Source organism: Scyliorhinus canicula, chromosome 15 (genome assembly GCF_902713615.1).
Source record: "Scyliorhinus canicula chromosome 15, sScyCan1.1, whole genome shotgun sequence".
NCBI classification, from domain to species: Eukaryota; Metazoa; Chordata; class Chondrichthyes; order Carcharhiniformes; family Scyliorhinidae; genus Scyliorhinus; species Scyliorhinus canicula.
The window spans coordinates 49,112,566-49,138,971 of NC_052160.1; the positions used below are offsets into that span (position 1 = coordinate 49,112,566).

Consider the following 26,406-nt stretch of genomic DNA (forward strand, 5'->3'; position numbering starts at 1 on the left):
GATGCACGTATAGGATTATGGAATCACATAGCACAGAAGGAGGCTATTCAGCCGTGTGTGTCTGTGATAGCTCTTTAAAAGAGCAATCCAATTAGTCCCGTTCCCATGTGCTTTCCCTATATCCTTGCATTGCTTTCCCCATTTTGAAAGTTACTGTTGAAATAGCTTCTACTACTCTTCCAGGCAGTGCATTCCTGATCATCATAACTCCATGCACAAAAACATGTGTACATATGAGGGACAGAGAAAGACCTGCTGGCAAGCCTGTCTGACCAATGGCTGTACAGCCACCAGACTATGTGAATGAAATAACAGACTCAGTAGTTAGAACTCGCAAGTTGCTCTGACTCACTGATTCAATTACTGACCACCCATAATCCACAGAATGGAGGAGAGCCCCACTACTCAAAAAAATGTCTGTCTGTCTCCCACAGTCCATGGGAAGCAAACATTATCGTGGGTTACAGAGCAATACCTTAGTCGCTACATTATTTAAAACAATTCATATGAATATATTAAAAATAGGGAGCTGGATTCTCCGTTTCAGCGGCTAAGTGTCGGCTCAAACGGAGAATTTGCGGGCATTTTACGACGCCAAAATCGGCACCACCCTCACTGATTCCGGTACCGGTGGGGGGCTAGCAGTGGCGTCGGGTGAAACTCCCGGTTCCCACGCCAAAAGTGGCCGGAGAGTGCCTGGGTCCCTGTCCGCGCATGCACATGGCAACGAGCAGCAGCGGTCGCACTGTACAACATGGCGGCGGCCGTGTGCACACCTGACCCACCATCCGCGACCCCACAGGCCACCCCCCACCAGTCCCCCCAGCCCTCGCGGAAGCGCCCCACCCCCCCGCCCCCCGGCCAGCGGCACTGGACACAGCCCGCAGCCGCCATGCCGGCTTCCCGACCGCTCACACCACACGTCAACCGCGCGGTCGGGAACTCGGCCCATCGGGTGCGGAGCACCGTGGGAAGGTCTGCTGATGACGTGCCAAAGCTGTTGCAATGCCATGCGGCGGGCAATGCGATTTTGCCATTTCTGAGGTGGCGGAGCCTGGCCGACAGGCGTCAAACCAGTGCCGGCCCCGATTTGAGCGTCAGAGTGGAAAATCCGCCCGTTCGCCGATTTCAATATTGCCGTCGGACAACAGAGAACCTTGCCCAGGGATTTCAAGTTGTTTCACTAAAATCAGTATTAATCCAATTGGGTCAGTTTTGTTTCTGCACTGCCAGGGCTGACTGGATTCAACTCCCTCGATTAGGACTCGAACCCTCAATATTCAGGCAAGAATGAGCCACGGCTCTGAATAGGCTTTAAGATTCACCTGGATTAATCTCCTTGACAACTGAATAAGTCATAAAAATGCGCTTTTAAAACATTTTCTTAGAATACTTTAATTAATTAATTATAGAAAGATTAGAGACTGGGGAAGGAAGCTATTTTACTGACCTTCACATTTAACCCAGTTCGGCAAGACAGAGTCTGTTTGTTTCCACTTGGCTGTGGGAAGCCAATGGAAGTGTGGGGATGGGGTGGTTCGAGGCAGGAGGTCAAGTGAAAGCCCCAGGAAGCCACCAACCAGAGTTGGCAACTCTGGGCTGGATTCTCCGCCAACGGGATTCTCCGTTGTGCCGGCAGCCGAAAGCCTGCGGCTTTCCCAGCGGCGTGGGGTGGCCACAATGTAAAATCCCATTGGCAGGTGGCGGGAACAGAGGATCCCGCTATCAGCGAGGGCGCGCTGCCCAGAAAAACGTGGCTGGCAGACCAAAGAATCCCACCTTCTGTTTCCCAAGGTGTTCAGGCACATTCTGAGATCCAGTACACCAGAACCTGTGCAATTATAGTCAGATCACTGCTCCTGGACTTTCCGTGAGAAAGTGGTCTAAAAAGACAATTCCAGGTACTTAGTAATGAGATCATTTAGAAGTGTAACGTAGTTACTGGTAAATTACTGGCCAGAAGAACCCAGCATTAAAGACAGATTTTCCGCTTGTTCAGGTTGTGTAGAATCCAGGGAGTGAAAATCTGAAACTCTCTTCCCAAAAGGCTGTACGAATTAGGAGCCAGATGACAAATATTCCAACAGAGAAGGGTACATTTTTATAAGGCAAGGCAACTAAGAGTTATGGAACCAGAAGACGCTGTATGAAGTTAAGATGCAGGTCAGCCATAGTCTGATTGAATGGTGAAACCTGTCCGAGGGGCTGAATGGTTTGCTTCTCCCCCAATATTCCTGTAGCTGAGTGCTACACCTTGAGGTGTGGTGTCTGCAGTATGACTTGTGCACGAGATGTATGTGAGATATTAAAATGAATGCAACAAAGCACAATTGAATATTGAATCTTTTCTGTTTTAGTTTTGGATCCTCGGATGTCAAGCCAATGCACAGTTCATCCATTAATGTGGATGTTAAAAAAACAGATTCATTTGCCAGCACAGCAAACACTCCGTCTACAACCAAGACAGCTGGAGGCAGCAATTGGACTCCAGGTACATCCCAATGGAGCACCAGCGCAGGCAGTGGGAAACATGTAGCGGTTACTTTCTCTCTCCATAATCCAGGTAGCGCAACAATTTCCACATCTGCCTCCCCCACAAAAGAGGTACCCAGTACCGAGGCCAACACCTCCCGCTCCACACAGCAGAAGCGAGTTCTCAAACCAGATGCAGAACTGCTGGCAGGAGGCAAGAATGACTTGCAGACTCCACGTCCGACAGACAAGAACCCAGCCACAGTGTCTCCCTTTGTGAAGGAGAAGAGGAGCCCTCAAATTCCTGGGAGCAGCCCTCAACCTCCTCTGGTCAAGGTCACGGAGGAGTTGCCAGGAAGGCAGAGCTGGGTCCAAGGTAAATTAAGCACAGTGACAGGTCAGTATATTCCTGTAAACAAAAATTCTACTGCCAGCAATGCCATCTCAGTTAATTCTCTCTTCATCCTCACAGTGATGAGGTACCTTTCATTATTCAATGAGTACAAATTATAACAGAAAGTCAGTTTGATAATGGATCTAATCTGCACGGGAAAATTGCCATATTTTGGTAATATTTCTTAAAGCAAAATATCTGCACCGTTGATCTTCAACAAAAGAATCACTGGAGAAGTTATTTATTAACACATCTAATTTTCATACTTGAATTCTTCTTTTAATGAATGCAGTTCAGATTTTGCAGGGCATACCTAGTGTTTATTTTATAATTAAGCAATGATAATTAGGCTACGTATTTAACTCTCAGCAATGCAATGTCACAGGATTAAAGGAAAAATTAGTGGGCCTGATTGCTTTTGTAGTGTTATTCTTGCTAAATGAAGATCAAGTCAGTTACTAAGAAAACCTCAGTGCTAGTAAAATGCTCTGGCAATAACTACAGTGCATTTAAAGAGCACTTTAACAGAGTAAAACTTCCCAAGGTGTTTCAGAGGTGCAGTTAGCAAACAAAATTTGCCAGCAAACCACTCGAGGACTCACTGGATCAAACGAGGAAGTATTTAAGGAGTGGCCTGAAGGATGAAAGATTGAAGTGTGGTTTCAGGATACAATTCCAGAATTCAGGGTCTGTGAGATTGAAGGCATGGCCACCAATGGTGGGTGATTAAAATTAGGGAGAGACAAAGATTGGAAGATTGAAAGACTAGATGAGATGACAGAGATAGGGAGGGGGTGAGGCTAAAGAAGGATTTGGAAACGTGAATGATATTTTAAAGGTTTGTCAATCCAAATTGTTCCATTCTAGCAGGATTCATAGCAACAGTGGTTTAGCACAGTGGGCTAAGACACCTGGCTTGTAATGCAGAACAAAGCCAGCAGCGCGTGTTCAATTCCCGTTCCAGCCTCCTCAACCAGGCGTCGGAATGTGGCGACTAGGGGCTTTTCACAGTAACTTCATTGAAGCTTACTTGTGACAATAAGCTATATAAAAAAAGGAAGAGTCAATTCGGCCACTCGATTAATGTTTTGCCATTAATTAAGATAATGGACTGGATTCTCCGAAAATGAGACTATATCCCCATGCCGGTGTAAAAACGGTGGAGTTTTACTCCTGAAATTTCTGTAAATAAGTTCAACGAATTCTGAGCCCTGCAGTGGACTAGCAGGGACCCGGAGTAAATCTCGCAGCTTTTGCTGCGGATAAGGGCCCCCGCACTTCCGGGTCAGAGGCCGTGCATGCGCACAATGGCGACCTCAAGCAGCCGTGCCGTGCTCCATGGCAGACTTGGACTGCGGAGCCAGATCAAAGAAAGAGACCCCCCACAAAACAATGAACAAAAACAGACCTCTCCACCCACCCGCTGACGTTTACAGACCCTTCAAGAAGGAGATGAACAATTTCCACCTTGAGAGGACCCCCAAAAGTTGGCAAACTTTTATCTTCTCCAGATGCAGAAATTCCGCCAAGTCACTCGCCCACCCCGCTGCTTTGGGTGGCTCCGGAGCCTTTCACCCCAGCAAGATCCGCCTCCCGGCTATCAGGCCTCTCTCCCCACCTGCACTCCCGGATCCTCCGAAACCCTAAATATCGCTTGGAGTCACTTTCAGCCCCAAAGTCTCTGATGTAGTCACCGAGAAGGACTCCCAGAACTCCTGCAATTTCAGGCATGACTAAAACATGTGAATATGTTTCTCGACCCCCCTAAACACCGCTCGCACTGGTCTTCTGCCATCGAAAAAAAAGTTACTTCGTCATGTGCACTCTATGCACCAGTTTAAACTGGTTTAAACTTAATATCGCACAGGGAGGATGTCGCATTTACCTTCCACTGTTTGTTTCTTAGGGATAAGTGTCGAATCCAATTGTAGTGTTAAATATATAGTTTTGCTAGTTTACAAGACTCGTTCTCTGATCAACACTACATATCAAAGCCATCTGGTTAGAGCAAGGCAGAGAACAACGCACCCACTTCCTCTTTACTTCCCCCATCATTGCCCTCTTCCCCTCCATCAACTGTGAGTAGATATCAGAGACCCTCCCCTCACCTAGCTCATCCTGAGCCACAATCCTTTTGAACAACGAGAGAGACGGGAACTGTGGAAACATGGCCAACTCCTTTATAATGAAATCCCTAATCTGTAAGAACCGAAACCCACTCCCCTTTAGCAACTGAAGCTTCTCCTCCAACTCTCCCAACTCTGCAAAACTGCCTTGCACGAATAAATCCCTAAACCTGTCTATCCCCCTCCCACACCCTGCATCTAATCCCGCTGGAATAAATCCCTAAACCTGTCTATCCCCTCCCACACCCTGCATCTAATCCAGCTGGAATAAATCCCTAAATCTGTCTATCTCCTCCCACACCCCAATCCTGCTGGAATAAATCCCTAAACCTGTCTATCCTCTCCCACACCCTGCATCTAATCCTGCTGGAATAAATCCCTAAACCTGTCTATCCCCTCCCACGCCCTGCATCTAATCCCGCTGGAATAAATCCTTAAACCTGTCTATCCCCCTCCCACACCCTGCATCTAATCCTGCTGGGATGAATCCCTAAACCTGTCTATCCCCTCCCACACCCCAATCCTGCTGGAATAAATCGCTAAACCTGTCTATCCCCTCGCACACCCTGCATCTAATCCCGCGGGAATAAATCCCTAAACCTGTCTATCCCCTCCCACACCCCAATCCTGCTGCAATAAATCCCTAAGACTGTCTATCCCCCTCCCACACTCTGCATCTAATCCTGCTGGAATAAATACTTAAACCTGTCTATCCCCCTCCCACACCCTGCATCTAATCCTGCTGGGATGAATCCCTAAACCTGTCTATCCCCTCCCACACCCTGCATCTAATCCCGCTGGAATAAATCCCTAAACCTGTTGATCCCCTCCCACACCCCAATCCTGCTGCAATAAATCCCTAAAACTGTCTATCCCCCTCCCACACTCTGCATCCAATCATGCTGGAATAAATCCCTAAACCTGTCTATCCCCATTCCACACCCTGCATCTAATCCTGCTGGAATAAATCCCTAAACCTGTCTATCCCCTCCCACACCCTGCATCTAATCCTGCTGGAATAAATCCCTAAACCTGTCTATCCCCTCCCACACCCTGCATCTAATCCTGCTGGAATAAATCCCTAACCTGTCTATCCCCTCCCACACCCTGCATCTAATCGTGCTGGAATAAATCCCTAAACCAGTATATCCCCCTCCCACACCCCAATCCTGCTGGGATAAATCCCTAAACCTGTCTATCCCCTCCCACACCCTGCATCTAATCCCGCTGGAATAAATCCCTAAACCTGTCTATCCCCTCCCACACCCTGCATCTAATCCTGCTGGAATAAATCCCTAAACCTGTCTATCCCCTCCCACACCCTGCATCTAATCGTGCTGGAGTAAATCCCTAAACTTGTCTGTCCCCCTCCCACACCCTGCATCCAATCCGGCTGGAATAAATCCCTAAACCTGTCTATCCCCTCCCACACCCTGCATCTAATCCTGCTGAATCCCTAAACCTGTCTATCCCCTCCCACACCCCAATCCTGCTGGAATAGATCCCTAAACCTGTCTATCCCCCTCCCACACCCCAATCCCGCTGGAATAAATCCCTAAACCTGTCTATCGCCTCCCACACCCTGCATCTAATCCCGCTGGAATAAATCCCTAAACCTGTCTATCGCCTCCCACACCCTGCATCTAATCCCGCTGGAATAAATCCCTAAACCTGTCTATCCCCTCCCACACCCCAATCCTGCTGGAATAAATCCCTACACCTGTCTATCCCCTCCCACACCCTGCATCTAATCCCGCTGGAATAAATCCCTAAACCTGTCTATCCCCCTCCCACACCCCAATCCTGCTGGAATAAATCCCTAAACCTGTCTATCCCCCTCCCACACCCCAATCATGCTGGAATAAATCCCTACACCTGTCTATCCCCCTCCCACACCCCAATCCTACTGGAATAAATCCCTACACCTGTCTATCCCCTCCCACACCCTGCATCTAATCCCGCTGGAATAAATCCCTAAACCTGTCTATCCCCCTCCCACACCCCAATCCTGCTGGAATAAATCCCTAAACCTGTCTATCCCCCTCCCACACCCCAATCCTGCTGGAATAAATCCCTAAACCTGTCTACCCCCCCCCCCCACACCCCAATCCTGCTGGAATAAATCCCTAAACCTGTCTATCCCCTCCCACACCCTGCATCTAATCCCGCTGGGATAAATCCCTAAACCTGTCTATCCCCTCCCACACCCCAATCCTGCTGGAATAAATCCCTAAACCTGTCTATCCACCTCCCACACCCCAATCCCGCTGGAATAAATCCCTAAACCTGTCTATCCCCTCCCACTCGCTGCATCTAATCCCGCTGGAATAAATCCCTAAACCTGTCTATCCCCTCCCACACCCTGCATCTAATCCCGCTGGAATAAATCCCTAAACCTGTCTATCCCCTCCCACACCCTGCATCTAATCCCGCTGGGATAAATCCCTAAACCTGTCTATCCCCTCCCACACCCTGCATCTAATCCCGCTGGCATAAATCCCTAAACCTGTCTATCCCACTCCCACACCCTAATCCTGCTGGGATAAATCCCTAAACCTGTCTATCCCCTCCCACGCCCTGCATCTAATCCCGCTGGAATAAATCCCTAAAACTGTGTATCCCCCTCCCACACCCTGCATCTAATCCCTCTGGAATAAATCCCTAAAACTGTCTATCCCCCTCCCACACCCTGCATCTAATCCCTCTGGCATAAATCCCTAAACCTGTCTATCCCACTCCCACACCCCAATCCTGCTGGAATAAATCCCTAAACCAGTATATCCCCCTCCCACACCCTGCAACTAATCCCGCTGGAATAATTTCCTAAACCTGTCTATCCCCTCCCACACCCTGCATCTAATCCCGCTGGAATAATTCCCTAAACCTGTCTATCCCCTCCCACACCCCAATCCCGCTGGAATAAATCCTTAAACCTGTCTATCCCCTCCCACACCCTGCATCTAATCCCGCTGGGATAAATCCCTAAACCTGTCTATCCCCTCCCACACCCCAATCCTGCTGGAATAAATCCCTAAACCTGTCTATCCACCTCCCACACCCCAATCCCGCTGGAATAAATCCCTAAACCTGTCTATCTCCTCCCACACGCTGCATCTAATCCCGCTGGAATAAATCCCTAAACCTGTCTATCCCCTCCCACACCCTGCATCTAATCCCGCTGGCATAAATCCCTAAACCTGTCTATCCCACTCCCACACCCCAATCCTGCTGGGATAAATCCCTAAACCTGTCTATCCCCTCCCACGCCCTGCATCTAATCCCGCTGGAATAAATCCCTAAAACTGTGTATCCCACTCCCACACCCTGCATCTAATCCCTCTGGAATAAATCCCTAAAACTGTCTATCCCCCTCCCACACCCTGCATCTAATCCCTCTGGCATAAATCCCTAAACCTGTCTATCCCACTCCCACACCCCAATCCTGCTGGAATAAATCCCTAAACCAGTATATCCCCCTCCCACACCCTGCAACTAATCCCGCTGGAATAATTCCCTAAACCTGTCTATCCCCTCCCACACCCTGCATCTAATCCCGCTGGAATAATTCCCTAAACCTGTCTATCCCCTCCCACACCCCAATCCCGCTGGAATAAATCCTTAAACCTATCTATCACCCCCACACCCCAATCCTGTTGGAATAAATCCCTAAACCTGTCTATCCTCTCCCACACTCTGCATCTAATCCCGCTGGAATAAATCCCTAAACCTGTCTATCCACTCCCACACCCTACATCTAATCCCGCTGGAATAAATCCCTAAACCTGTCTATCCCCTCCCACACCCCAATCCTGCTTGAATAAATCCCTAAACCTGTCTATCCCCTCCCACACCCCAATCCTGCTGGGATAAATCCCTAAACCTGTCTATCCTCTCCCACACTCTGCATCTAATCCCGCTGGAATAAATCCCTAAACCTGTCTATCCTCTCCCACACTCTGCATCTAATCCCGCTGGAATAAATCACTAAACCTGTCTATCCCCTCCCACACCCCAATCCTGCTGGAATAAATCCCTAAACCTGTCTATCCTCTCCCTCACCCTGCATCTAATCCCGCTGGAATAAATCCCTAAACCTGTCTATCCCCCTCCCACACCCCAATCCTGCTGGAATAAATCCCTAAACCTGTCTATCCCCTCCCACACCCTGCATCTAATCCCGCTGGAATAAATCCCTAAACCTGTCTATCCCCTCCCACACCCCAATCCTGCTGGAATAAATCCCTAAACCTGTCCATCCCCCTCCCACACCCTGCATCTTATCCCGCTGGAATAAATCCCTAAACCTGTCTATCCCCTCCCACACCCCAATCCCGCTGGAATAAATCCCTAAACCTGTCCATCCCCCTCCCACACCCTGCATCTAATCCTGCTGGAATAAATCCCTAAACCTGTCTATCCCCTCCCACACCCCAATCCCGCTGGAATAAATCCCTAAACCTGTCTATCCCCTCCCACACCCCAATCCTGCTGGAATAAATCCCTAAACCTGTCTATCCCCTCCCACACCCTGCACCTAATCCCGCTGGAATAAATCCCTAAACCTGTCTATCCCCTCCCACACCCTGCACCTAATCCCACTGGGATAAATCCCTAAACCTGTCTATCCCCTCCCACACCCTGCATCTAATCCCGCTGGGATAAATCCCTAAACCTGTCTATCCCCTCCCACACCCTACATCTAATCCCGCTGGAATAAATCCCTAAACCTGTCTATCCCCTCCTACATCCTGCATCTAATCCCGCTGGAATAAATCCCTAAACCTGTCTATCTCCTCCCACACCCTGCATCTAACCCGCTGGAATAATTCCCTAAACCTGTCTATCCCCTCCCACACCGCAATCCTGCTGGAATAAATCCCTAAACCTGTCTATCCCCCCCACACCCCAATCCTGCTGGAATAAATCCCTAAACCTGTCTATCCCCCCCACACCCCAATCCTGCTGGAATAAATCCCTAAACCTGTCTATCCTCTCCCTCACCCTGCATCTAATCCCGCTGGAATAAATCCCTAAACCTGTCTATCCCCTCCCACACCCCAATCCTGCTGCAATAAATCCCTAAAACTGTCTATCCCCCTCCCACACTCTGCATCTAATCCTGCTGGAATAAATCCTTAAACCTGTCTATCCCCCTCCCACACCCTGCATCTAATCCTGCTGGAATAAATCCCTAAACCTGTCTATCCCCCCCACACCCCAATCCTGCTGGAATAAATCCCTAAACCTGTCTATCCCCCTCCCACACCCCAATCCCGCTGGAATAAATCCCTAAACCTGTCTATCCCCTCCTACACCCTGCATCTAATCCTGCTGGAATAAATCCCTAAACCTGTCTATCTCCTCCCACACCCTGCATCTAATCCTGCTGGAATAAATCCCTAAACCTGTCTATCCCCTCCCACACCCTGCATCTAATCCCGCTGGAATAAATCGATAATTGCCACAGATTGGCACCCACAACGACATGCCCCCAATCTTAAAATGCTGCCTGAACTGATTCCAGATCCTTAACGTGGCTGCCAGCGCTGGGTTCGTGGAGGACCTAGCCGGCGAGAATGCCCTCAGATTTGTCTCCCTAAGTGATGCCTTCTCCATCCGCCTCCACATTGATCCTTCCTCTATGACCCACTTCCGCACCTTCCTGGAGTTCACCACCCAGTAACACTTCAACAAGTTTGGCAGAGCCGGTGCTCCCCCCACTCCCTTTCCAAAAATACCCTTCAAATCCAGGGCACCTTCCCTGTCCACATTAAGTCTGAGACCATCCTGTTTACCCTCCCAATAAAAATGACTTAGGCACGAAATTGGGAGATTCTGAAAGACAAATAAAACTTTAGGAGAACCTCCACCTTCACGGTCTGGACCTGGCCCGCCATTGATAACGGGTGAACATCCCACCTCTTGAAATCCCCCCTCATCCCATCCACCAAATTAGCCAAATTCAATTTATGTAGCTGAGCCCAACTATGCGCCACCTGTATCCCCAAATAACGAAAGCGCGACTTGACCAACTAAAATGGTAGCATCTCCAACCCCCTCCCCTGTACCTGAGCATTGACCGTAAACACCTCGCTCTTTCCCACATTAAGCTTATACCCCGAAAATGACCCAAATTTAGTCAGAATCCCCATAATTCTATCTATGTTTGCAGTCGGGTCAGTGACATAGAGTAGGAGGCCGTCTGCATACAGGGACACTTGATGCTCCACCCCCCTCCATCGCCAGCGACTCGCTTGCCAATGCAAAATGCAATGGGGACAGTGGACATCCTGCCTCATCCCCTAATGCAGGCAAAAATACCTTCAATGTGTAGTGTTTGTGCGTACATTCACCATGGGGGCGCTGTAAAACATACCAATCCAACCAACAACCCCTCACCCCTAACCAAATCACCCCAATACTTCAAAAAGGTACTCCCATTGAATCTGGTCAAATGCCTTCTAGCATCCATAGATATTATCGCCTCCTTTTCCTGACCTGTCGGGCGCATCATCACCACATTCAGCATCCTCCTAATACTTGATGACAACTGTTGCCCCTTCACGAACCCTGTTTGATCTTTGGCTATCTGCATATAGGGACACTTGATGCTCCACCCCCCTCCATCGCCAGCGACTCGCTTGCCAATGCAAAATGCACACAATCCTCCAGGCGCATCACCAACTGTCGCCCCATCACGGACCCAGTTTGATCCTCGGTATCACCCCCTAGCACCAAATCCTCCAGGCACGTCGCCAACACCTTAGCCAACAATGTTGCGAACACATTTAGAAGCGATATCGGCCGATATGACCCACACTCTTCCGGATCCTTATCTTTCTTTAAAATATGCAAAATCGATGCTGGTGCCAGCGTGGACTGAAGCTCCCCCTGATGTAATGAGTCATTAAACATTTCTACTCGGAGTCGGCCCAACTCTGGCAAATGTTTTGTAGAATTCTGCTGGGAATCCATCCAGACCCAGGGTCTTCCCAGACCAGAATGAAATGACCCAATGCATCTCATCACCTCCTCCATCTCAGATGGGGCACCCTATCCCTGCACTTTCCTCTTCTCCACCACCGGAGATCCATGCCATCCAAAACCTGCTTTGTGCCCAAGTACCCCTCCGGTGACTCCCACTTGTACAGCTCCCGAAGAAGGCCTAAAACACTCCTTTCACCTTCCCTGGCTCCATGATCACCCTGCCCCAGAGTCCTCAACCTGCTCAAGATTGCTGCTTGCTGCCTCAACTGGTGTGTCAATAGCCTACTGGCCTTCTCCCATGCCTATAAAACTCCCCCCTCACCCGACATAGTTGCCCCACCGCCTTCCCCATTGACAAAAGATCAAACTCCATCTGGGTTTCTTCCACTCCTTCAACAACCTCTCCAGGGGCTGCCAGGTACCTCCGATCCACGACTAAAATGGCCTCCACCAACCTCTGCCTCTCCAACCTATCTACCTTATGTGACTTGATCGAAATTAGCTCTCCCTGATTACCATCTTCAAAGCCTCCCACGGCATAGATGGACAGACCTCCTCACTTTCATTGAGCTCGACATTGGTGCCTGCAACTGCCCGCACTCTCTCACGTACCTCCTTATCTGCCATCAGCCCCATGTCGAACCTCCAGTGCGGTCGCTGAACACCCCCCTTTTCCATGCTCAAATCCACAGAATGCGGTGCATGATCTGACACAACAATCACCGAATACTCCAAACCAACCACACCCGCCAGCCGCGCATTGTCTATAACAAAAATGTCGATACGGGAGTACACCCGATGCACATGTGAAAAGAGGAAAAATTCCTACGCCCCAGGGTGTCCAAACCGCCACGGATCAAATCCCCCCACCTGCTCCATGAACCCCTGCAACTCCTTTGCCACCCTCAATACCTTCAAGGACTTGGGGCATGACAGATCGAACCGAGAGTCAAGAATAGTGTTAAAACCCCCCCCCCCCCAATAATCCCCCCCCAGTGCGTATCCAAGTTTGGTACCCTCGCTAAGACCTTCTTCATGAAGTCTATGTCGTCCCAGTTAAGGCGTAAACATTCACTAACCCCACGGCGCTCCCTCTAATCTTCCACTAACCATCGCATATCTATCCCCTGAATCCCCTACTATGTTACTCGCCAAGAAACCCACCCTTTTACTAATCCGCACTGTTACCCTCTTTGCCTTCATATCCAACCCCATATTAAACACTTGTTCCACCCACTCTTTCCTCAGGCTCACTTGATCTTTGATCCTCAGGTGAGTCTCCTGCATAAAAACGATGTTTGCTTTCAAACTTTTTAAATGGGCGAATATCAGAGACCTCTTGACCAGCCCATTCTATCTCCTCACATTCCATGAGACCTGTCTGCTCCGAATCCTGCGCCCCTCCCACCCCAATCAGTCATATACAAATCCGAATGGACTCCCTCAGGCCCTCCTCTCGCCCACCTCCCGGGTCCTCCCAAGGTGGCCACCGTCACTTCCCTCTGCAACCAACTACTCCATAAAGAAACCTTCCATGTCAGCAACCCATTCTATCCCTCCCTAACCCAAACAAATAATATAATAACAATAATCTTTATTATTATCACAAGTGTGCTAACATTAACACTGCAATGAAGTTACTGTGGAAATCCCCTAGTCGCCACATTCCGGCGCCTGTTCGGGTATACAGAGGGAGAATTCAGAATGTCCAATTCACCGAACAGCATGTCTTTCAGGACTTGTGGGAGGAAACTGGAGCACCCGGAGGAAACCCATGCAGATACAGGGTGAGCGTATAAACTCCACTCAGATAGTCACCCAAGGCTGGAATTGACCTCGGGTCCCTGACGTTGTCAGGCAGCAGTGCTAACCACTGTGCCACCGTGCTGCGGAGGCGTTGTAGCCCGTTGCGGCCGAGCAAACTGGGGGTGTTACATTACACCACGATTAGGGGCAAACAAGCGGATTTCTGCTCGTAGATCCTGGGCCCACCCGTGGTCCCCACTATGGCCATCGATTCTCCGGTATACATGACCAACCAAGACTCGGTGTCCCGCAATGACAGGAGCTGCACTCCCATCCGGAGCCAATCAAAAGTGTGCCTTCTGACAACTGAAGGTTGCACCTGTGACTAATTCCATTAGCAATGGGTGGCCAGTGACTCGAAATGTGACATAATGGGAACGTATTTGGGTAATGCAATGCAGTTCAATTATCCGTGGGATCTCCCACCAAAAGGGCATGGGACGGGGGCGGGTGGCTAGTCCCAGCGGAGTGGAGCGCAGACGGACCATCCTGCGATTGCCACTCCTTGCGGTCTCTCCGACTGCACGTCCCACAATGGCCGGGGTCTTCCTAATCCACACTAGGGGAGGGGTCCTGTATGGTCGTCAGGTCCTACACCACTTGCCTGACCCTCGGCGGGCTGCTGCCCAGAGCGGAGAACCAGGGTTACCCGGCCGAGGGGGCACCGTGCTCCGGGGAGGTGCGCGCCCTAAACTGAGGACTTCCATTCCTTGTAATTCCTGTTCGCCCTACTCTGTGCTATACTGCAACAGGGCCATTTCCACGGCCTGTTTGTGGTCCAGATGAAGCTAACCGAACAACTTCTGCTGGATTGCCATGTTATGCACGCTGCAGACCAATCCATTCCGCAACATTTCAGAGAGAGGGCACCATATTCGCAGAATTCTGCAAGCTTCCTGAGACGCATGAAGGATTCTGTTATGGACTCCCCAGGTGTTCGCTCGGCCTTACTGAAGTGGTCGCGTTGGACGATGATGGATGGCTTGGGATGGAAATGATCTGCTACTAGCATGACAAGATTCATGAATGACTTTGAATCCGGGATGGCGGGATCTTAATCACGCTAAAGGTCAGCGCCCCACAGGCTGTCAAGAGAATCACAGTCTCACACTCATCTCCAATAATGGCCCGAGATAAATAATGCATACGCGCGACATACTGCAACCAATCTTTGATACCTGAATGAAATGTGTCCAGCTTCCCGAAGTGTGGTATTGTAACGGAGGATGAATCGACCTCCAGAGGTCTGTGATGTGGCGGCCGGTTACAGCACAAATGGCGTTGTCTGCAGCTCCATTTAATTCTCGTCGCCAGTGTTGACTTCACAGAAGCAGCCACACGGGAAGCGTTGGGAATGAAAGGCCTATTTACAGAAGTATGAAAAGACTATATGCACAGGTCCCAACAGGTAGTACTGCGCCCGGCTCACACTCTGGCTGGGTTTAAACACTCTGATTTTCTCTCCCACTGATAAGGGGGGCCCCCACCCCTTAGCTGGGAAACTTGTACTCCACAAGACTCACGGGAAGCGTTGACCCAATCCCTAGGGTCCCGTGGGGGTTACAGCACTGATATCAGCCCTGAATAGTCCAGTTCTAATATAAAGATTTGCCCATTTGGTTCTGGATTTCCTTTGCAGAGAAAATTATTTCTCTATCTCTAATTACCCTATCAATTTCTTTAATAATCTTAAACACCTCATTTAGATCACTTCAATTGTTTATACTCAAGAATATGCAAGCCTAATTGTACAACCTGACTTCATAATCTAACCCTTTTAGCCTCAGTATCATTGCGGTGAATCTATGCTTCACTCCAAGATCAATAGATCCTTCCTGAGGTGCTTTGTCCAGACTAAAAGCAATACTCCAGATATAAAACAATCTTTACTGTCACAAGTAGGCTTACATTAACACTGCAATGAAGTTACTGTGAAAAGCCCCTGGTCGCTACATTCCGGCCCCTGTTCAGGGACACAGAGGGAGAATTCAGAATGTCCAAATTGCGTCACAGCACATCTTTTGGGACTTGTGGGAGGAAACCGGAGCACCCGGAGGAAACCTACAAGACAAGGGGATAACATGCAGACTCCGCACAGATAGTGACTCAAGCTGGCAATCGAACCTGGGACCCTGCCGCTGTGAAGCCATAGTGCTAACCACTGTGCTACCGTGCTGCCCTATGGGAAAAGGGGTCTAACTAGGGTTTTACATGATAGTGACAGGACTTCCATTAATTTGTATTTCATCCCCTTGAGATTTGCCTGATGTGATTGGATAGTTATTTGATGGGATGTGTACTGATTACACAAGTTCTAAACTGTTACTTTATTTTTACAGCGGAAACAGCAAGAGCGAAGTTCTTTGAAGATGATCATGTTCCAGGGGACTCCAAGAAAAGCCAAGGTCATAGTGACCCTGCAACTCTCCCTGAGAAGGTGAGAGTGAGTAAGCAAGGAGGAGGAAAAATCGCACTGTGTGTGTGTGTGTGTATGTGTGTGTCTGTGTGCGCGTGTGAGTGTGTGTTTGGTTAGTGCATTTCAACTGTCGTCCCACACCTAGCCCTCATGTGCTCCCGTTGCTTGGTCAGTTTTAACCTTTGTTTAGCGTGTGCATTCACTGGTTGGATATTGTCATTATGCTGTGTTCTTACCAAACCCCCTCTTGGGGTAGCTTTAGGTCTGTCTGAGGTCTTTCATTCTTTTAAATGTATCTGAACCTGAGTTGGGTGGGAAGCAGTGATCTCGGTGAGAAATTATTTGCTGAAGTGCTTTTCATTCACTGACCTGGCTATTATTCACACTGAAGAGAGAAGTTGGCCGTGTGAACCAAATGATCAAGTAGCGAAGTCTGATGCATGGGTGACTGACCAGGGTCGAAGCAACAGAGGGGGGATGTTTGGCGGGTTTGAGTTTGTTTTGGGAAGATCAGCATTTGTTGCCCATCCTTCGTTGCCCTTGAGAGGATGGTGCTGCGTTTCTAATCACTAAGGCAACCGCGGTCACAGACCTGCCTGTTTGTCGGTTTTCTCGTTTGCGTTCCAGTTAAACTCTACGTTTCATGTTGCAGCCTACCTCCAGTCAGCGAATATCAGAGGAGGACATTCAGAAAGAATTGCGGGATATTGGAAAGGAGCTGGACATGCTGGAACAGAAAGGGGTGGATCTGGAACCACAGCTTCGGAGCTGTGAGGGAGGTGGGTGACGACACGTGTGTTGGTAGGAAGGGGCAGGGCACAACTGGGCTGCCACCTTTGCCCAAGATTGGAAACGGAGATTGTTGTGTAAGGCTATTAAGAGTTAAAATCTAGGGGTGGCATGTGGTGCAATGGTTAGCACTGGGACTGCGGCACTGAGGACCCGGCCCTGGGTCACTGTCGGTGTGGAGTTTGCGCATTCTCCCCATGTCTGCGGGTTTCACTCCCACAACCCAAAGGTGTGCAGGTTAGGTGGATTGGCCATGCTAAATTGCCCCTTAATTGGGAAAGGAAAATAATTGGGTACTCTAAATTTAAAACCAAGAGTTAAAATCTAGATCACGAGTAATTGAGTTGAATGAATACTTTGTTTTGCTGGAGAAGGCATAAAAAATATCCTGCAGATAATGAGGAAAACAAAGGTCTGGTGAAAATGAGGAATTTAGGGATATTATCAACAGTAGAAATTTTATTCGAACTATGCAGGGCTTTGCTGAGAACACATCTGGAGTGCTGTGAACAGTTTTAGTCTCCTGACCTAAGGAAGGATATACCAGCCTTGAAATTTCACAAGGCTGATTGCTGGGATGTCCTATGAGGTGAGATGATGTAGACTAGGCCTATATTCCCGGGGACGAGGTTTCCCTTGGCTGCAATCTAAGAACAAGGATCATTGTATCGCAAAAAGGATTCAGGCAATTAGGACTGAGTTGAGGAGGGATTTCTTCACTCAAAGGGTTGTGGAACTTTGCAACTCTTTACCTCAGCGAGCTGAGGGTGCTCAATTATTGATTATGTTCAAGGCGGCGATAGATAGATTTTTTGATACTAAGGGAATTAAGGGACGTGGAGATAATGCAGGAAGGTCAAGTTTTGAGGCGGAAGGTCAGCCATGAATGTATTGGAAGGCAGAACCGGCTTGAGGGACTATTCCTATACAATATGGGAACAGCAAGCCGGAGGGAGGAAGTTGTCGTTGAGGCCTGAGTGTTAATATTTGGAAACATGAAAATTAAATTGTAGGAAACAAGGGTCACCACGTCAGAAAACACCAACTGTGGAAAATTAGACTATTTGGCCCTGATTTAAGCTCATCCATCTCCCCACATCCTTAGCTTTGAGGGGAAATATAGAGTCATAGGTGCGATTTCAGAGAAATGAAAGAGTCCAGTGCCAGCGTGTTTAGCCAGATATTTCCCGTCGCTGAAAGATATCGCGAGATTTACTGGCTGCGTCACGTCCCGAGTGAGTTTTTCACAGTAACTTCATTTGAAGCCTACTTGTGACAATAAGCGATTTTCATTTTCATTTCATTTTCATACAGCGCAGAAAAGGCCCTTTGGCCTATTGAGTCTGCACCGACAATAACGACCATTAATCTCACGCTAATCCCGCTTACCAGCACATATCCTTGAATGTGATGATGTTTCAAGTGTTCATCCAAGTACTTTTTGAAGGTTGTGAAGTTTTCAGCCTCCGCAACCTTCCCAGGCCATGCATTCCAGATTCCCTCTGAGTGAAATTGTTTTTCCTCACTCCCCTCGGAATCTCCTGTCCTCACCCTAGAACTATGCCCCTTGTAATTGACCCCTCAACCAAGGGGAACAGCTGCTTCTTATTTACCTTAACTAAACCCCTCATAATCCTATACACCTCAATCATATCCTCTCAGCCTTCTCTGCTCTAAAGAAAACAATCCAACCCTATCCAGTCTCTCCTTATAGCTCAGATGCTCCATCCTAGGTAACATCCTGGTGAATCTCCCCTGTACTCCCTCCAGTGCAATCACCTCCTCCATGTAGTGAGGTGGCCAGAACTGCACACAGTGCTCCAGCTGTGACCCAACCAATGTTCAGTACAGCTCCAGCTTGCTTGTTCTTATATTCTACGCCATGACTGATAAAGACAAGTGTCCCATATGCCTTCTCAACTACCCGATTCACCTGCTCTGCCACCTTAAGGGATCTGTGAACAGGGTTAAATACTATCTGCTACTGCTCTGTCCATCTGACCAATCCATCTGTATCTTCCTGTGACCTACGACCTTCTTCTTCACTGTTAACCTCCCCACCATTCTTCGTGTCATCTTCAAACTTACTTATCATTCCCCCCCACGTTCTTATCTATATCATTTTTATATACAACAAACAATAAGGGACCCACGCTGATCTCTGTGGTATACCGCTGGACACCGGCTTCCAGCTACTCAAACAGCCATCTACAACCCACCCTTTGTGTCCAATTACTAAGCCAGTTTCACAACCACCTTGCCAAGTTTCCTTGAATTTCATGTGCTTCAAACTTCTCAATCAGGGGACCTTGTCAAAGGCTTTGCTAAAATCCATATGAACTACGAGCAAGGAGGGGACATGAGAAGTCTTTGGCAGGTAGGATCAAGGAAAACCCAAAAGCTTTCTATAGGTATGTCAGGAATAAAAGAATGACTAGGGTAAGAGTAGGGCCAGTCAAGGACAGTGGTGGGAAGTTGTGTGTGGAGGCTGAGGAGATAAGCGAGATACTAAATGAATACTTTTCGTCAGTATTCACTCAAGAAAAAGATAATATTGTGGAGGAGAATGCTGAGACCCAGGCTATTAGAATAGATGGCATTGAGGTGCGTAGGGAAGACGTGTTGGCAATTCTGGACAAGGTGAAAATAGATAAGTCCCCGGGGCCGGATGGGATTTATCCTAGGATTCTCTGGGAAGCCAGGGAAGAGATTGCTGAGCCTTTGGCTTTGATTTTTAGGTCATCATTGGCTACAGGAATAGTGCCAGAGGACTGGAGGATAGCAAATGTGGTCCCTTTGTTCAAGAAGGGGAGTAGAGATAACCCCGGTAACTATAGGCCGGTGAGCCTAACGTCTGTGGTGGGTAAAGTCTTGGAGAGGATTATAAAAGATACGATTTATAATCATCTAGATAGGAATAATATGATTAGGGATAGTCAGCATGGTTTTGTGAAGGGTAGGTCATGCCTCACAAACCTTATCGAGTTCTTTGAGAAGGTGACTGAACAGGTAGACGAGGGTAGAGCAGTTGATGTGGTGTATATGGATTTCAGTAAAGCGTTTGATAAGGTTCCCCACGGTCGGCTATTGCAGAAAATACGGAGGCTGGGGATTGAGGGTGATTTAGAGATGTGGATCAGAAATTGGCTAGTTGAAAGAAGACAGAGAGTGGTAGTTGATGGGAAATGTTCAGAATGGAGTTCAGTTACGAGTGGCGTACCACAAGGATCTGTTCTGGGGCCGTTGCTGTTTGTCATTTTTATAAATGACCTAGAGGAGGGCGCAGAAGGATGGGTGAGTAAATTTGCAGACGACACTAAAGTCGGTGGAGTTGTAGACAGTGCGGAAGGATGTTGCAGGTTACAGAGGGACATAGATAAGCTGCAGAGCTGGGCTGAGAGGTGGCAAATGGAGTTTAATGTGGAAAAGTGTGAGGTGATTCACTTTGGAAAGAATAACAGGAATGCGGAATATTTGGCGAATGGTAAAATTCTTGGTAGTGTGGATGAGCAGAGGGATCTCGGTGTCCATGTACATAGATCCCTGAAAGTTGCCACCCAGGTTGATAGGGTTGTGAAGAAGGCCTATGGTGTGTTGGCCTTTATTGGTAGAGGGATTGAGTTCCGGAGCCATGAGGTCATGATGCAGCTGTACCAAACTCTGGTACGGCCGCATTTGGAGTATTGCGTACAGTTCTGGTCGCCTCATTATAGGAAGGACGTGGAAGCTTTGGAACGGGTGCAGAGGAGATTTACCAGGATGTTGCCTGGTATGGAGGGAAAATCTTATGAGGAAAGGCTGATGGACTTGAGGTTGTTTTCGTTAGAGAGAAGAAGGTTAAGAGGTGACTTAATAGAGGCATACAAAATGATCAGAGGGTTAGATAGGGTGGACAGCGAGAGCCTTCTCCCGCGGATGGAGGTGGCTAGCACGAGGGGACATAGCCTTAAATTGAGGGGTAATAGATATAGGACAGAGGTCAGAGGTGGGTTTTTTACGCAAAGAGTGGTGAGGCCGTGGAATGCCCTACCTGCAACAGTAGTGAACTCGCCAACATTGAGGGCATTTAAAAATTTATTGGATAAGCATATGGATGATAAGGGCATAGTGTAGGTTAGATGGCCTTTAGTTTTTTTTTTCCATGTCGGTGCAACATTGAGGGCCGAAGGGCCTGTACTGCGCTGTATCGTTCTATGTTCTATGTTCTACATCAACTGCACTTCCTTCATCCACACACTCGGTCACTTTATCGAAACGTTTCATCAAATTTGTTTGGCATGACCTCCCTCTGACAAAGCCGTGCTGACTATCCCTAAGCAACAAATGCCATTCCAAGAGGATATTAATTCTCTCCTTCAGAATTTTCTCCAATAGTTTCCTTACCACTGACGTGAGACTCGCCGGCCTGTAATTCCCTGGTTTATCTCTACCACTCTTCTTGAAAAGTGGGACAATAGCTTTTGTCCAGTCTTCTGGCACTTCCCCCGTGGCCAGAGAGGAATTAGAAAGCTGTGTCAGAGCCCCTGCAAATTCGCTGGGATCCAATTCATCCAGGCCTGGGGATTTGCCTTTTTTTAAAGCCCGTCAAAGCCTCCAATAATTCCTCACTTTCAATGTCAAACTGCTCACAGCCCTCAAAGTCCCATTTTGTGAATTCTGTACCTACGTCCTCCTGATTGAAGAACAATGAGAAGTATTCATTTAACACACTTGCAATGCCCTGGGGGTTTCACACACAGATTGCCCCCTTGGTCTCTAATGGGTCCTACTCTTTCCCTGGTTAACCTCTTCCTCTTAATGTATTTATAGAACATCTTGGTGTTCTCCCTAATCTTTTTCGCAAGTCCTTTTTCATGCCCCCTTTTTGCTCTTCTAATTGCTTTATTAAGTTCCCTTTTGCACTTCCTAAATTCCTCTAGGGCTGCAGTTGAATTTCTCCCTTTGGACTTGCTAAAAGCCTTTCTCTTTTTCCTTGTCCAGTCCTGCATTGTCCAAGTCATCCAGGATTCCCTGAACTTATTGCTCCTACATTTCCCCCCATAGGGAACATGTTGGACCTGTACTCTCCCTATTTCTTTTTTGAATGCCTTCCACTGCTCCGCTGTAGATTTTCCCGCAAGAAGCTGTTCCCAGTCAACTTTGGCCAGATCCTGCCTTATTTTAGTAAAATCTGCCTTCCCCTCATCTAAAATTGTCTTATGCAGATCATCATTTTCCTTGCCCATAACAAACTTGAAGCGTACCGTGTTGTGGTCGTTATCACTAAAATGCTCCCCCACTGCCACATTGAACACTTATCCGGCTTTGTTTCCCAAAACCAGATCCAGCACTGCTCCATCTCTTGTTGGGCCTTCTACATATTGATACAGAAAACTCCTCTAAATACCTTTAATGAAAGCTGCCCCCTTTAAACCCTTTACAGCACGATTTTCCCAATTTATGTTGGGAAAGTTGAAATGCCATAGTATAATTACCCGATTATTATTCTTACACACCTCCATGAATTGTCTATTTATTTCCTACTGGAATTTTTTAGGGAGGTGAATGGCTTTCCTCAGAACCTCACAAGAAACTTTGTGCCTCCTTCAACTCTGAGCTTTCCCTTTCCCTTTTTTAAAATAAATTTAGCGTACCCAATTATTTTTTCCAATTAAGGGGGCAATTTAGCGTGGCCAATCCACCTATCCTGCACATCTTTTGGAATGTGGGGGCGAAACCCACGCAGACACGGGGAGAATGTGCAAACTCCACACGGACAGTGACCCAGGGCCGGGATTCGAACCCGGGTCCTCAGCGCCGTAGGCAACAATGCTAACCACTGTGCCACCGTGCTGCCCCCAGCTTTCCCCTTCCCTGATTGTAAACAAACGCCCAACCCCCCCCACTACTGCTGATCTGACTCTGGGGACCTCTTCAATGGGTCCATCTATAACCCACATTCCCATCTCACCGCTGAAGGTCCCAGTGGCTCCTCTGTTGGGGATCCTAAAACCAAGAGGTCACAGTATCAGCTGTTAAGCACTGGGAAAAGGAGAAATTTCTTGATTCGAAGAATTGTGAATCTTCGGAATTCGCAATGCACAAGACCTGTGGGTGTTCCGTTTTTAAAAAAATTTAAAGTACCCAAATAATTTTTTTTTCCGGTTAAGGGGAAATTTAGCATAGTCAACCCACCTACTAGGTACATCTTTTGGTTTGTGGGCGTGCCATGTTCTGTAGACTGCTGATAAGAATGATTTTTGTTTGTAGCTTTGTTTAAATTTTATTTGTTTATTTATTTATTTATTTATTTAAATATAGAGTACCCAATTCAGATTTTTCCAATTAAGGGGCAATTTTGTGTGGCCAATCCACCCACCCTGCACATCTTTGGGTTGTGGGGGTGAAATCACGCAAACACGGGGAGAATGTGCAAACTCTACACGGACAATGACCCAGTGCCGGGATCGAACCTGGGACCTCGGTGCTGTGAGGACTGCGCTACTGTGCTGCCCTCAGTCGATAAGAATGATGAACTACAGGACTTCTAGTTTAAATAATTTATTATGAAACAACTGCGTGATAAAGATAACTAGGATAAATAAAATAATAAACTACTAACTAACTATTATAGAGCTACGTCTATCCTCCAACACAACTTACTCCCAACTCCCCAGACCCAGGGGCACCTGGTGGATTTGCACTGCCACCTAGTGGTCGGAGGTCGTGTATAATATTATCTACAGAATTGCTTTACGCGTATCATCACAAGACCTACGCACGAGTGAAACTCCACACGAGTGACTCGGGGGCTGGGATCGTACCCGCATCCTTAGTGCCCTGAGGCAGCAGTGCTAACCACTGGGACACCGTGCCACCCACTGTGGATGTTCAGTTGATGAATACATTGGGGATCTCGGGATAGGGAAATAGGATGGGAAGGTGGAGTTAAGGTAGAAGATCTGTCTTGATTTTATTGAATGGCCTAGCAAACTCGAGGAGCTGAAAGTCACATTGGTGCCTCTATTTCCTATGTTCTTGGCACCTTGGTGATATTTTCCCCTTCTTTTAAAAACAAATAGACGAAAGGGAGGACGAATTGATGGTGCAGTGGTTCAAATTGATCCATGAAAAACAGTTGCTGATGAGACGGGAATCGGAGCTCGTTTACATGTGAGTAGAAAGTGAGCGGGGGAAGGGTGAAGACAGGACTGTAGATCATTTCAATACTATACACTGTACCTGGCATCCTGTCTTCCAAGCCCTCCCCTCACTCCCTTCCCAATTCTCCCACCCCTTCCTCCCTTCGCAATCCTCTCTGGCTTCTCAACCTTTCCTACCTGCCTTCCCAACTCTCTCCCTCTCCCCCCCCTTCTTCACGCTTGAAAAATCAGAGCTGCTTTTAGAACTGAGTGAATTATAAGACCATTTGAAAATCTGACGGGATGGAAGGGACCGGAGAATCCCGCTGTTGGTGCAAACCCTGTACTTCTCATTTCATTTTATTTTGTTGACAGATCGAAGCAACAGATTTTGGAGGACCGTCAGTGTCAGATTGACCAGGAGTTACGAGCATTGATGGAAAAATCAGGTCAGTGTAGAAACCATTTTTCAGAAGAACGTCCTGTCTGAAGTGTAACAGATTCAGAATATCTGCGCAGACCACTCGGTCCTTCACTTGTGCACTTTACAGCCTTCCGGACCCAACATTGGCTGTAATTTCCCAGCCTCTCCCCCCCACCCTTGCCCTGAGGATACCGAGGTGGTGAACTGTTAACCATGGGTGGGGTATCCCAGTCCCACTGAAGTCAATGGCAATTTGCACGGCTCAGTGGCCCATCCATTGGGGAACCAGCTGCAGAGGCGTGTGACTTGGCGGGGCCGGAAGATTCCGCCGGCAGGAAGGGCTGGAAAATCCCGCCCATTGAGCTTAACCATTTCAGATCATAACCACTACTCCTATGTTTTCGGGTGACCGGATACTGATGGTCGATTTGTTCACACCTCCTCTGAAAAACAGTGTCCTGTACAAAATTGGACACTTGATCAGTCTAACTGTCCCCCACTTTCCCTGCCACCGTCTCCCCCCCCCCCCCCCCCCCCCCCCACCAGCAACACCTCCGATCTTTTCTCTAGCTTAGTGCTTGCTCATATACAGTCACATTTATAACTTTTTCCAGTTCTGTTGATAGGTTGATTATCTGCAATGTTAGAAAGGGAGTTCTTGTTGAAGATCGGCCATGATTTCTTGCTGCAGGTTCGAAGGTCTGTGTGGCCCACCTTTATTCTTGTTTCTTATGTCGTCTGTTTTGCCGTCTGTGCAGACGGTGTTTTTAAAAAATATATTTTTATTAGGGTATTTGCAAGTTTTTATAATAATAACAATGACATAAACGTAGTATAATAAACACTTTCACCCCCATCCCAATCTTCACACACCCCAACCATAAAAGTGCAGACGGTGTTGACCTGCTGAGTATTTCCGGAACTTTCTACTATATTAACTATAAAGTATCGTTGCCTTGTTGGATGAAAGATGCTCCCAGAGCCTTGGCCTTCTGTCCCAGAGCTCAATGTTCAGCGACCATGAACAGTGGAATCTGTCCCTGACGACAAACTGCTCCAACCTGATTAACCTGCCCAATAGCAGGTTGCAGCAGAGGGCCTGGGTTCTTTCTAAGGCCCTCACTGCAAGGCCGGCTCACCCAGCCTGGCCAGATTGGAGGGGTTTGGCCATTGTCCAAATAAAGCTACGTGTTGGATTTGGGGAATCTTTTGAAGGAAATCAGATCCCAGTGGAGTTGCTCCTTTAAATGTTCCTCCTGTTTGTCTGCCATCCTGCTCAAGTGACTTGCACTCTGTAAGAAATAATAGTAGAGATACAGATCCATCAGTGGTCTAAATGCAGGTGATGGTTCTTCACAGTTGTAGTAAAAACAAAAACGGTGAACTAAAAACCAATCAATAATCAACCACAACCATTTGGATCTATACAACACCTTTAACATAAGAAAACATCCCTAAGTCCTTCACTGAAGTGTTATCAAAGAAAATTTGACTCCAGGCCATATAAGGAGACATTTGGACAGGTGTTTAAAAGATTTCTGTGTTTGTACATTCTGATGTGTTGCCATTGCAGAGGACACAAAAACTGATGAAGATCGGGCTCGTGAAATGGAGTTAATACAAGACTTACTGAGAACAGTGGAGGGCAGGAACGACATCATTGACACATTGGATGAGGACAGAGTGAGGTATGAGATAACTCAGAATTAGGGAATATGTATTCACCTTTATGTGGAGAAAATGTTTAGCCAGAGTATGATTTCAGGGAATGCCTGACTTTTCCCTTATGCCAGGATCAAAAGAGCAGAAGTATAGTATCTGGAATAAGGTCAGTACGTGCTGCGATTCTGTCCGTTTGTGATTGATCCCGA

At 47.8% G+C, this 26,406-nt stretch overlaps 1 protein-coding gene across 2 annotated transcripts in view; it reads left to right on the forward strand.

Annotated features, from left to right (window-relative positions):
* Positions 1-26,406, forward strand: part of micall2a (mical-like 2a) — a 128,809-nt gene that overhangs the window by 88,578 nt on the left and 13,825 nt on the right. Inside the window, exons 8-13 of one of the 2 annotated variants that reach the window (XM_038820427.1) lie at positions 2,358-2,869; positions 16,125-16,222; positions 16,854-16,980; positions 24,052-24,142; positions 24,487-24,560; positions 26,109-26,223. In XM_038820427.1, coding sequence (XP_038676355.1) covers positions 2,358-2,869; positions 16,125-16,222; positions 16,854-16,980; positions 24,052-24,142; positions 24,487-24,560; positions 26,109-26,223 — 1,017 coding nt within the window. The remainder of the gene's footprint in view (positions 1-2,357; positions 2,870-16,124; positions 16,223-16,853; positions 16,981-24,051; positions 24,143-24,486; positions 24,561-26,108; positions 26,224-26,406) is intronic. The other variant, XM_038820428.1, reaches the window with a different exon arrangement.